General features: G+C 41.4%; 1 protein-coding gene across 1 annotated transcript; it reads right to left on the bottom strand.

The window, feature by feature from the left end:
- Positions 1-540: 540 nt before the first annotated feature.
- Positions 541-12,856, bottom strand: ZNF317 (zinc finger protein 317). Its single transcript, XM_061150213.1, has 7 exons — positions 12,684-12,856; positions 4,928-5,046; positions 4,158-4,300; positions 3,607-3,733; positions 3,058-3,153; positions 2,491-2,573; positions 541-2,001 (listed from the first exon to the last, which is right to left on the bottom strand). The coding sequence occupies exons 1-7, from the start codon at positions 12,701-12,703 to the stop codon at positions 682-684; spliced, it is 1,908 nt and encodes a 635-aa protein (XP_061006196.1). The 5' UTR covers positions 12,704-12,856; the 3' UTR covers positions 541-681.
- Between the last annotated feature and the right edge of the window lie 200 nt (positions 12,857-13,056).

The following is a 13,056-nucleotide window of genomic DNA, read 5'->3' as shown; positions in this document are numbered from 1 at the left end:
TCTAGACTTTGCCAAATGCCCCCCAGGGAGCAAAGTTATCCCCACTGCTGTAGATAAAGAACTGGCAATTTTTTTTCTGTAAAGGGCCAGACAGTTGAGTATTTTAGGCTTTGTGGGCCAAAAGTGGTCTCCATCACATATTTTTCTTCTTTAGAAACACAACCACTATTCTAAACTTGCCAGCTGCATAAAAGCAGACAGCTGGCTATAGCTTGCCAACCTGTCACTGGCTTCCCCATGGTCCTTATTTCATAGATTTTTCTCTTTAGTGTGATTTCTCTCATGAGGGATACAATCAGACCAGGAAAGGTTTGTCCAGTCATGGAATTTACAGAGATCCTCCAAGATGAGCTTGTTCTTGTGCCCAGAAGGTATGAGGTGGTACTAAAGTCATTAAATACCAGGTTAGGGGTTCCCTCTCCAAGTTCTCCTGTTTGTTGAGAGCTACATGTACACTGATGGCTTCCTCATACCTCAGATACACGTTTTCTCACCCACTGTGAGTTCTCACATAGTTCCAATGCGATGTGGAAAAACCCAAGTCTTTCCCCAGTTATTATACGAACTGGATTTCTCCCAAGGTAACAGTGAGATGAGTTCCTCAAAGCTTCCTGCCTTCCTGACACCTGCCAGGTTCCCTGCCAATCTGAGTTCTCATGTTTTTCTTTAAAAAAAGATGTGTCATTGAAGTCTTTTCCACACCGATGACACAAAGAGCTTCTCACCCCGGTGAGTTTTCACATGGCTCCTGAGGGACGAATGGTCACTGAAGGCTTTCCCGCAGGCCAGGCACTCATAAGGCTTCTCCCCAGTGTGTATCCTCCTGTGCACATTGAGGTTTGAGCCAATGCTAAAGGCCTTCCCACAGTGGTCACACTCATAAGGCTTCTCTCCTGTGTGACTTCTCATGTGTGTCTTGAGGGTCGACTGGTTTCTGAAGGCTTTCCCACACTGTCTGCATTCAACACGCTTCTTCACAAGATGAATGCTCATATGCCTCCTCCGGGATAAATAGTCTCCGAAGACCTTCCCACAGGCAGCACACTCGTAGCGTCTCTCTTGGGTGTGGATCTTCCTGTGCGCAGTTAGGTTGGAGCTTGCACTGAAGGCTTTCCCGCAGAGGTCACATCCATACGGCTTCTCTCCAGTATGGGAATTCATGTGCGTCTTCAGGATGGACTGGTTCCTGAATGCCTTCCCGCACTGTCTGCACTCAACAGGCTTCTTTACAATGTGAATTCTCATGTGTTTCCTCCGGGACAGGAGATCCCCGAAAGATTTCCCACACTCTTTACACTCGTAGCTTTTCTCTACTGTGTGGTTCTTCTTGTGCAAGTTAAAGTTTGACTTCCACCGGAAGGCTTTTCCACACTGTGTGCACTCGTAGGGCTTCTCCCCGGTGTGATTCCTGACATGCTCTTTGAGATGGGAGGGGTGCTGGAAAGCCTTGCCACAATCATGACACTCGTAGGGTCTCTCCCCAGTGTGTGTTCTCCTGTGGGCAATGAGGTGGCAGCTCCGGCCATAAGCCTTCCCACACTCGTCGCACTTGTAGGGCCGCTCCCCAGTGTGGACTCTCATGTGTATCTTCAGGGAGGAGAGGGTGCGGAAGGCGTTCCCACATTGACTGCAGTCGAAGGGCTTCTCTGTGAGGTGAGTTCTTGCGTGACTCCTGAGGGCTGAGGGATCATTGAAAGCCTTCCCGCAGGCACTGCACTCATAGGGCTTCTCCCCAGTATGTATTCTCCTGTGCCGTGTGAGGGAAGCACTTGTGGTGAAGGCTTTCTGGCACTGATGACATTCGTGCATCTTCCTCCCGTTGTAAATGCTCACGTGTTGAGTTACATGGGACCTGTTCCTGAAAGCCACCCCACAGTCCCGGAGGTGATATGGTCTCTTGCCAGTGTGCCTTCCCATCTGCTGAGTGAGATGAGCGCCTATGCTGAAGACGTCAAACAGGTTAGTGTATTCCGTGGACTTCTCTCCAAGCTGACTGCTTTCCTGTTGATGGAAAGGGAGCACTGACTAAGGCATTTCCCATGTTTGTTACATTCCTAAGATTATCCCCACATAAACTGGTATAAGTAGAAGCACATTGTAATTACTAATGATATCATAATCTGCAAAGCAAAGTGTCGCTTCTGCCCTGTATGGACTCCATCAAAAAAGAAAACAAATGAATGCCATGTGTGTAACTTTCACAAAGCTTCTTGCATATGTACTTTGTTAACTGTTTAAAACTAAATTAAGCCAACACTCGACATCTGAGATGTAGTTATAGAAATAATTACTCAATAGAACTTTAAGAAAAGTCTGGGGCCAAATTCAGGGTTTTCCCCAAACTGGTAATATTATCTCTATCACTGTTTGCTCTTGGGAGTGGTTGAGAGGTGTGGGGGACCCGCCTGGTTTTGAGAAGCCTTTCTAACTCAGGCTGCCCCTGTCCTCTCCCAATACGGACGATTCAGAATTATTCCAAGGAAATCTTACCACTGTCACACCATTAGATGTTTCCTTCCCAAAAATATCTTCCATAAGAATTGACCATTTGGTTTGAGATGGCGTCGCCCAATCTGAAACAAATTGGAAAAATATCAACCTGCTGGTGAAGGAAAATGGTGGGATGATGGTGACAAAAACAGAGGTGGCTTTCTTTGCAGATACAAACCATAAAGAAGGAAAGGGAAAGTGAGGGGGGAGAACACACATAAGTAAAAAGGACTGAGAAATCCGAACATGTGAGACATTTGGCAATGAAGGGGGTAGAAATTTAAGTTGACTCACTAAGAATTAACTCTTCAAACACTGACACTGATTATGCTATTAAGAGTATGACCAGGAATGTTGAGGAGAAAGAATGGGACAAAGAGCCTACATGGCCACCTCAAATTTAAAGATGAAGGGACACCGAAACCAAAAGACTTTTGAGAGGATGGAGGTGCAGTGAAAGAGAAAGTGCATCTTCAACCTGGGTGAGGTTTCCCAAGGAAACCCCACTCATCCCTATTGCGGGCAAGTGCAGATTCTCAGCAGCACTTGTGTCTGCCTGGCGCTTACCGGGACAAGGGCCTAGGTGAAGCTCCCGATCCTCTGTCCTCAGTTCCTCTTCTTGCTCCAAGTGGGAGATGAGGCTGGGTTTGCCCACCTGGCACCCTACTCACGGGGAAAGACATATGTTGAGGGCAGATCGTGCAGAGGACCACCCCTTCCAATACTCTGGTGTCAGTGTTTTGGTCTTCAATGTTCTGAGGATGGACAAGTCTGACTTAGGAGCAGCAAAATGGTGGTGCCACATTTCTAAGGAACACAGTGAAAGGCTTTCATAAAACACAAAACCCCAAATATTCCCACACATTGTGCCCTTCAAAAGAATGAGGATTTCTTAACTCAGAAAACTATGCCCAAGCTGAGACACACATAACCTCCAAGGTCAATGCAGTGGACAGATCTCAATATCCAAAGGGAGATACCACTAGGGCAGGGACCAGGTCAACTTGTTCATAACTGTATTCTAAATCCCCACACAGTTCCTGAGTCACAGCAAGCACTTGTAACAAGGACATTTGAATCATGAATGAACAAATGAAGAAATGACACCAGCCTTACCCACTGAGGCAAGGTTGCTATAGTTCTCCAGCATCACATCTTTGTACAGTTTTCTCTGAGTAGAGTCCAGCAAGGGCCACTCCTTCTCAGTGAAATCTACAGCAACATCCTGGAAAGTCACTGATTCCTGAAACCACACACATTTGGGGTCAGTGAGAACCCAGCCTGTGTTAAAAAAGATGGCTGAGGATAAAGACTATCTGTGAGAGACTCTAAACACAGGATTTTCAATAATGGGCTCTGGGGTCTAAACATTTACTTTAGAAGACAGTCCTCAGATGTCTTCTCTTCCTTACGAGATAATTTCATCCTATCTCATGGTTTCAAATGCAACTCTGAAATGGGATCAAACCTCCTTTCACCTTTAGCCTGGCCTGAGAGCTTTGTGCTGTATGATAAAAAAACAACCTGTTACATGGCATTTTCCCTAACATCCCTGATACCAGCCTCACAACCTTCTCTGGCTCTTCCTCTTGCACTCTGATCAGGTATCCATCAGCCTAGATGAAGACCCTCCCCCACCTTCAGGGGTCTTAAAGAACTTGGTATACCTGAGGTGGTTCAACACTGGTTGATGTATGAGGCTCCAGGCCATTGCATGCAAACAGGTCCACATCCTGGGGACAGGAATGGTCTTTTGAAGAAAGAGGACTTTCTGACTCATGGATATAGGCAGGCTCCTGGTTGGGCATAGCTAGAGAAGAGAGAACCTATGAGGATTAAAGCCCACCTGACACTTGTAAATGAGGAAATGATCCCATACTAATTATGTGTGTGTGCAGTGCATATGCCCCAATCACAATCTCATACACACACACACACACAAATTGTATAACAAGCCAGAGCAGCCCTGTTCCACTTAAGGACAGGAAAAAGGGTGGTGGGCCTACATAGCCATAAAGAAAATAACACACATTCTCAAAAAATAAAAAGATAGAAACTAATATACATTCTCAAAAAAAAAAAAAGAAAATGATATACATTCTCAATTTATGAGTGAAGAAATGAAAGCTCTAAGAGATGGAGCTATTACTTTGCTCAGATTTATCAAAATAATAAATGGGTTATCAATTACCTGTAGCTTTCCTTACTCACCAACTACAAACACTCCCTGCCTCACCCAAACTCACAAAGACCCTGAATCAGACACAGTTGCTAGGGGAGCTCTCAGGACTTTGCCTCACCCACTTCAGTTCATGTATCCTCCACCACTTTTGACCTGGCAGCCTTCCCACCAGCTGTGCACATCCTTGCCCTCAGTGAAGTGGCAGGAGCCACGGAAGCTTGATTTCTGAGGGCATTCAACACCCAAAGAACTTACCACATGTGGGAACCAGGCCAAGAGCTGCCATCTTGTGAGAATGACAGTAAATCTGCCTGAACAGCAGGGCTGGGAGCAGGAAGCTACTTTCTCTCTCATGGGCCTCCTGTAGCAGACATCTGCAGGATATGAGAGAAAGACTACTATACTAGGTGCAGCCAAAGGTTTTCTGTCTCTCCCGCTCACATGACAATTCTGACTTGTTTTTCAGCATTTCCTCTTTTGAGCAGCATGTTCTGTCTCATCCCGGGCCTTAATCTTGCTTAGGTAAAACCTTCAGGCAATATGGTGGAGGCCCTGGACCCACCTCAACTAAGATTCAGAGTCACTCTCTCAAGTAATATGTCACCAATTGTTACTCAGTCACTAAGCCATGTCCAACTCTTTGCAACTCATCGACTGTAGCCCACCAGGCTCCGCTGTTCATGAAATTTCCCAGGCAAGAATACTGGAGTGGTTGCCAATTCCTACTCCAGGGGACTGTCCCAATGCAGGGATCAAACCTGCATCTCCTGCTTGGCAAGCAGATTCTTTAACACAGAGCCACATGAGAAGTCCATGTCACCAATTACAATTATGCTAAACTCTGTCACTCACTAAACACTTAGGCTCCAGACTTCTTCAAGGCTCATCCTGGCTTACGATGGTTCAAGTAACCATGAGGAGGGTCCATCTAGGACCATGTGTTCTGATCTCCAATGCCTTTTGGCCCCATACTCTATGTCAACATACACAATTGTGGGCTACAGCTCAGGGCTTGTCATCACTAGAATCAGGTCACCTCACTAACAATGATTCAAAAATTTGCTCTCTGGACAAAATCTCTTACACAATGTATACCTTGCTAGACAAGAAGTGCCAGGAAAACAAAGATTTTTCACTTCTTTGTTTTGTTCACTGCTGCAGTGTCTGAAGGGCTTCCCAGGTGGCTCAGTGGGTAAAAGAACCCACCTGCCAATGCAGGAGACATAAGAGATGCAGGTTCGATTCCTGGGTCAGGAAGATCCCCTGGAGAAGGAAATGGCAACCAACTCTCCAGTATTCTTGTCTGGAAAATCCAATGGACAGAGAAGCCTGGCGGGCTACAGTCTATGGGGTCACAAAGAGTTGGACATGACTAAGTGACTGAGTATGCAGTGTCTGGAACAGTACCTCAAATAATAAACAGGTTTAAAGAGTGTGAAAGAATGAATGGTGACAAATAAGCTGACCCACATTTCTCTTCATACTGAGAAGACATCCCTGGGCCTGGGGTCTTGGGAAGATCACAAGGGATGGAACGTGGAGGGGAGGGGGATCCTGTTCAGGTCCTATGAGATGTATGTTGACACGGCCATGTGGCTTAGGCATGCCTTGGCCCTCACTGTTTACCACCATCTGCAATATGGGGCAAGGTAGACAAGTGGTTCAAGCCTGGATGGAGAAAGCACTCACATCAATTTCAAACCTGTGGGATGTTTTCAAAGTCTCATGGTAATGTAAACTAGAGACCAAAGCAAAGTTCTGGAGTATTTCTCATCTGAGCAACTATACCACTAGAACTAGAATTGGTGACCCTGGATACAGATTTCAGCATCACACAAGCACAGAGTAAATGCCACCATGTATTCTGCATGCTCACATGCATTTCTACCTCACCCTCATCTCACCCCTGCTCCTCACAATTACAGAAGACCCACCTTCATCGGTTTTTCAGTCCAAAACACATTTTATCCTTTACAATCATTCTATTATGATTTCTCCTTTTGTGGCCATAATTCCTCCAATATTTGATTTAAAATCCCCATATTCAATTTTGTAATACAATCCAAAGATACTCAGAATTTGCAGGTGGAAATACTATAGGGAGAATATTTCTGTTACTTTTATTGAGTGGTATTTCTGCCCCTGCTAGAACTGTTTCTACCAGTTATTCCTGTAGGCCCAAAGAAACAATAGTTGTGAGAACACTGTAAGCCATTTATTTTTACTCCAGAAATGTGTTACACTCATAAATTAACATCTCTATACTCCACTAATGGGCTTCCCAGGTGGCTCAGAGGTTAAAGCGTCTGCCTGCAATGCAGGAGACCTGAGTTCAATCCCTGGGTTGGGAAGATCCCCTGGAGAAGGAAATGGCAACCCACTCCAGTATTCTTGCCTGGAGAATCCCATGGACGGAGGAGCCTGGTGGGCTACAATCCACAGGGTCGCAAAGAGTCGGACACAACTGAGCGACTTCACTTCACTTCTTCACTTCACTTCATACTTCACTATCTGTAGGCTTTCAACCAACCAGATGAAATGTCCCAGGGGATAAAAGGACAGATTAATACTTCTGTTTCCAACAGGCAATCTACATATACTGCTTAAATCTTCCATTCAAAACTATTTTAAGTGCAATACAAAATAAACACAGGTATGTTTTAAAATCATTCACATGCTAATAATAAATATGCAGAAATTTTAAAATGTGCAATTTCTAAAAAGACAATAACAATTGTTAAAATAAAGGCAAAATGTTGAAATAAAGAGTTTCATCAGATTATACAGTCCCCCTCTCAAAAAAAAACCCTGTTTTTCAAAGTGTGGTCCTCAAGCCAGCTGCACAAACATCACCTAGAGAACTTTAATAATTCTGATGCCCAGTTCATATCCAAGCCCAATTAAATGAGAGTTCTGAAGTAGACTGATGAATCTATCTTATTAATAACAAGCACTATAGGGGATTTTTACACAGCTTAAATTTAAAAACCACTTCTAGAGAATACACATGGGGGCACACAGGTAAGAGATGATAAGCATAAAGAGCCATGGGGGACAGGGGGAAAATGGCTGAACTGATTCTAAATAGAATTCTAAAAGAAGAAGGAAGGAGTCCAGGCAATTATTGCAAAACACAGTAGCTGTGAATTTCTCACTTCAGAAGGCAAATATAAAGAGACTGAAGATAAAAACAGATGAGAGTTAGATACAATTAAACTGAACCAGAGAACACCAATAGCAAAAGAATATCTGAACAGCAGTCAGGGAGGAAAAAAGCACAGATTACCTTCAAAGCAAAGGTTCTTAAACTTCAGGTTGCATCTCAATCACCTGGAGAGCTTGTTAAAACACACTGGAAATGTATTTTAAAAAACTCACATTGCTAGGCCCCAGCTCCAGTTTTTTAACTCTGAAGATATGGGGTGTAAAATGCAAGAATATGCATTTCTAACAACTTCCCAGGTGATGCTGATGCTATTGGTCTGAAGAACACACTTTAAGAATCATTGCTTTAAAAAAATAAAACATTAGGCTGACACCTGACTTCTGGCCAGCAACAATGGGAGCCAGAAGATAGTGGAACATCTTCATGGCTCTGGAATATACTTTAAAAATCAAAATGTCCATTAAGATAGCAAAATAACAGCCTATTTGAACTTGCCACTCACAGAAAAGAGAAATTCTAAAATAAATATTTTAGGGAGAAAAGAAAATTCAAGGAAGCAAAGACTGTTAAGAACTTACACCAAAGGGTCCAAGAGTCAAAGAAAGAACACAATGAGGAAAATGTGTGGGTATAATGAAACTAAACATGACTATACACAATAATCTCTTTCAATTAAAAAAAAAAAAAAAGACAGAATTAGAATGCATGATCAGTGACATCCCTGATGGTCCAGTGGCTAAAATTCTGCTCACAGTGCAGGGGGCCCAGGTTCAATCCCTGGTCAGGGAACTTGACCCTGCATGCCACAAAATAAAGATGAAGATTGAAGATCTTGTTTGCCACAACTAAGACCAGACACAACCAAATAATTAAATAAATATTTAAAAAATAATAATAAAATGGATGATCACAAAACCATGTAAACCAGAAGAGTGATAAGGTATCAAAAATCTAAATTTCATGAATGAACAAGGATAAGAATTCTCCAAGACAACTACTAAGATAATACACATAAATAAATTCTATCTATATATATATATATATAAATACATAGGTAAATTCAAAACATGCAGAGAAAAATGTGGAGTGAACAAAATTCTCAAATCAAAAGAAGAGGGCGGAAAAAAAAAAAAGATGCTATAAAAAAGTTGACCAAACGCTTCAACTACAGTAAAGAGATTCTCAAAATGGAGTAAAAACAATCCAGTTATATGGTGTTTGCAAGAACATCTGAAAAATAAGGATATAGCAAGAATGGAAATATAAAGAACATATACAAGGTAAATGGGCTTCCCTTGTGGCTCAGCTGGTAAAGAATCTGCATACAATGCGGGTAGACCTGGGTTCAATCCCTGGGTTGGGAAGATCCCCTGGGGAAGGAAAAGGCCACCCACTCCAGTATTCTGGCCTGGAAAATTCCATGGACTATATCCATGGGGTCGCAAAGAGTCGGACATGACTGAGTGACTTTCACTTCACATACAAGGTAAATGCTTTTTTAAAAATCTGGTTTAAATATTTTAATACCAGAATGAATTAAAGCAAAAAGGCTAAGAGTGAAAACTGAGGAAACTGCATAATGAAAAAAGGTATAACCCCAGAAAAAGCAATATACAGTTTTAGCTATATACTATATATGTTTTTGCCTCAAACGTACGGGGGGGTGGGTGGGAAGGGAGGGGGGGGGCTCTCTAATTAGAATAGACAAAGCCACTACCAGAGCTCTCAATAATACGTTCAAGCAGACAACTCAATAACTATATGTAGACTGCACAAGATGAAATAGTATTTCCTAACTATAAAATCCAACCACACATGGGGTACAATGTGTGTCTCAGAAAATGACATCAATCTGACTACAATGTAAGTTAGCAAACAATAACCAAAAGATAACCAGAAAAAGGTCACAGAAATTGAAACTAAAAGTCCTAAATAACTTTCATGTCAAAGAAGTCATAGTATTTGATAATACTTAGAACTGAAATACAATAGAATACTCACTACAGTCCTTTGGGACATGCAGGTATCCAATGTAAGAAACTGTAAAGAAACGTGCCAAGAAAGTAAAAGAAGAAAATTATGAAGAACACAAAGTTATGAAATAGAAAATATACATATTATAAAGTGATTCAATCAAGCCAAAAGTTTTAAGAGAAAAACAAAATTGACACAATTCTGACAGGATTTATTTAAAATAAAGGAAAGAACAAATAAAAATGAGAATGAAAAACTGGTAACATTACACATGTATCAAGCATTAAAAACACAGTAAGAGATGACTTCATGTGAAACAGATGGGGAAATGATGGAAACAGTGACAGACTTAATTTTGGGGGGGCTCCCAAATCACTGCAGATGGTGACTGCAGCCATGAAATTAAAAGACACTTGCTCCTTGGAAAAAGAGCTATGACCAAACTAGACTGCATATTAAAAAGCAGAGACAACACTTTACCAACAAAGATCTGTCTAGTCAAAGCTATGGTTTTTCCAGTAGTCACGTACGGTTGTAAGAGTTGCACCATAAAGAAAGCTGAGTGCCGAAGAATTGATGCTTTTGAACTGTGGTATTGGAGAAGACTCTTGAGAGTTCCTTGGACTGCAAGGAGATCCAACCAGTCCATCCTAAAGATCAGTCCTGGGTGTTCATTGGAAGGACTGATGTTGAAGCTGAAACTCCAATACTTTGGCCACCTGATGCAAAGAACTGACTCATTTGAAAAGACCCTGGTGCTGGGAAAGATTGAGGGCAGAAGAAGGGGACGACAGAGGATGAGATGGTTGGATGGCATCACCAACTCAATGGACATGAGTTTGAGTATACTCCAAGTGATGGACAGGGAGGCCTGGTGTGCTGCAGTCCATGGGGTCACAAAGAGTCGGACATGACTGAATGACTGAACTGAACTCAAGAGCATATTTTAACAATTTTGATTATACAATTTAGTTTTAGATGGAATGAATAAGTTTCTAAAGAAATTTTATTTACCATAATGAAACAGAGAACTTGGATGCCCTTTGACTCTTAGAGAAGTGAAACAACAGCTTTAGAAAAAATAAAAATCTCCAGTCCCCAATGGTTTTTCCTGGTACAATTCCCTTTTAAGGAAAAAGTGATTCTACTCTTAGGTAAAATATTCCAGAGTTTAGAAAAAAAGAGAGAACAACCCCACCCCATTTTATGAGGCTGGCATAAACCTGAAACAGAAAAGGAAAATTAGAAGGCAATTTCACTCAAATGTAGATTGGTTTAAATCTGTAATTGGTTTAATACCATTATCAGGTAAATAAAATAATCATATTTTTCACTTATTCATTTAAAGCACAGACAGAACTAGAACCTACACATCAGGCATAGTTTGAGATGACTGAAACACATCAACATATCAAAGTAGATGCTGGAAAAGAAAAATCACTCTTACCAGATAAAAAACTCTTAGATTAGAAAAAAGGCACTTCCTTTACCTAATACTATTCAAAAAAAAAAAAAAAGCCTTCAGCTAACACTCAAGTTAATTCCCCTTAAGGTCAGAAAGAAAACAGGATTGCCTCAAGTTGGCTTTTTGAACTCCATTCAATGCTACTAGAAGTCCAGCAAAGAAAGTAAATAATAAAAATAAATTTGTGATACGAAAGAAAAACATAAATATACATCAGTACTTTCCAAGGAATAAAACTAACAATAACAAAAACCATTATATCTTTCTTGCTGATACTCATAAAACTTTATTGAAAAGCATTATAGAAGATGAAACCAGTTAACTGTAAAATTCAATGGCATAATAATGCCAATATTCCCCAAATTTATACACACGCACAGGTGTGTGTGTGTGTCTATATATATATATATATATATATATATATGTGAGTGTGTGTATATATATATATATACACATAAAAAAACACAATTTGCAAATAAAACCACAGTATCTGGAACTTTGTAAACTGACTAAAATTTAAGTCACTGTGTATTTAAGAAAGAATGGTAGGCGTATGTCTCTGAAAATACTTGGGTGCATGTAATTCATCATAAGTAATTACGAAAATTAGGAAATACATTTTTAAGAAAACATATAAGCAGTGAAATCCAGGAAGAAAATCATGGAGAAGCAGGTGCATCCAGTTCATAAGAATACAGGTTTCTGAGTTTTCATAATCTTATTTTTCTTGTCTTAGTTTGAGGATTCACTTTATTCTTCTTTTAATTTTGTGTGTTTTCATACTTTGGGGGGGAAATATATATCCTATATTCTAATAAAAAAATTATTCGAAGGGAAAATAGAAAGCACCAAATAAGACGGCAAAAGTCAATGCCAAATATTAGTAATCACATTAAATATTAATAGACTAATTCGCAAGTTAAACAACAACGTTGAAGTGCATTTTTAAATCTAGTTATAGACTATTTACACGACAGTCAACTAAAGTAACAGAAAAGTTTAAGTGTAAAAAAGCATTCAAGACAAATGTTAACTGAAAGAAAACCGGTGTACTCCTATTAATATTAGACAAAAATGAGCACAAAGTAAAAGGTAGGTAGTTTATCCTTCAGTCTCCAATTCCTGACACACATATCCGCCTCAATAACGTCCTGAACTCACCTGGAATGGGCTTTTCTGTCCTCACCCCAAGATGTCAGTTTTTTTGGACCACATCACTGGTGCCTCACCCTGGTCCTAAACTTCGTCACCAGCACTTCATAACGCTATCACAGGGTCTAAAACACACTCTTGCCTGGCTTCCCGGTCCCAGGTCCTGTCCCCTGTTACCTCTGCCGGCTTTTGGGGCCTCCCGGGTTTTCTCGAAGGCCAGGAGTAAAGGGTTAAGTGAGGAAAGCGGGACTTACATCACCGACAGTAGAATCATGGGACGCAAAGGTCACGGAAGTAGCGGCTGAAGGGATGACAAGTTCATACGGAAAGTCCGATCGGCCGCGGGGACCAAGCACTTGTAAGAAGCCACGGTGGACCACACCTCTTCCCATGTGTATAACAGCACTCTCCTCCCAAGAGTAATGGCTTCCGCTTCACTTCCGCCTTCTAAGTGTCGCGGGACTGCAAAACTGGACGCGAACAAGGAAGCACAGAGCGTAAAGGATTCTGGGAAATGTAGTTTGAGAATTAAAGCGGGCCTGAGGGGGTTTCCTAGGTGTAATCTATGAACCAGGCACATTTTCTCTAATTTATAATTGCTCAATCCCTTGGTAATTAGTTTCAGGC

The sequence above is a fragment of the Dama dama genome, chromosome 9 (assembly GCF_033118175.1).
Source record: "Dama dama isolate Ldn47 chromosome 9, ASM3311817v1, whole genome shotgun sequence".
Taxonomy (NCBI): domain Eukaryota; kingdom Metazoa; phylum Chordata; class Mammalia; order Artiodactyla; family Cervidae; genus Dama; species Dama dama.
Note: the sequence above shows the minus strand (reverse complement) of the source record. Positions and strands in the feature narration are given on the sequence as shown.

What these genes read in the sequence shown, in the direction of transcription:
- ZNF317 (XM_061150213.1), bottom strand. Translation starts at nt 12,703, where the DNA reads ATGATTCTACTGTCGGTGAT. An exon ending in TAGCAACCTTGCCTCAGTGG is followed by an intron (nt 3,154 to 3,606) that starts GTAAGGCTGGTG and finishes CCCCGTGAGTAG; the next exon opens with GGTGCCAGGTGGGCAAACCC. An exon ending in TCACCTAGGCCCTTGTCCCG is followed by an intron (nt 2,574 to 3,057) that starts GTAAGCGCCAGG and finishes AATTTGTTTCAG; the next exon opens with ATTGGGCGACGCCATCTCAA.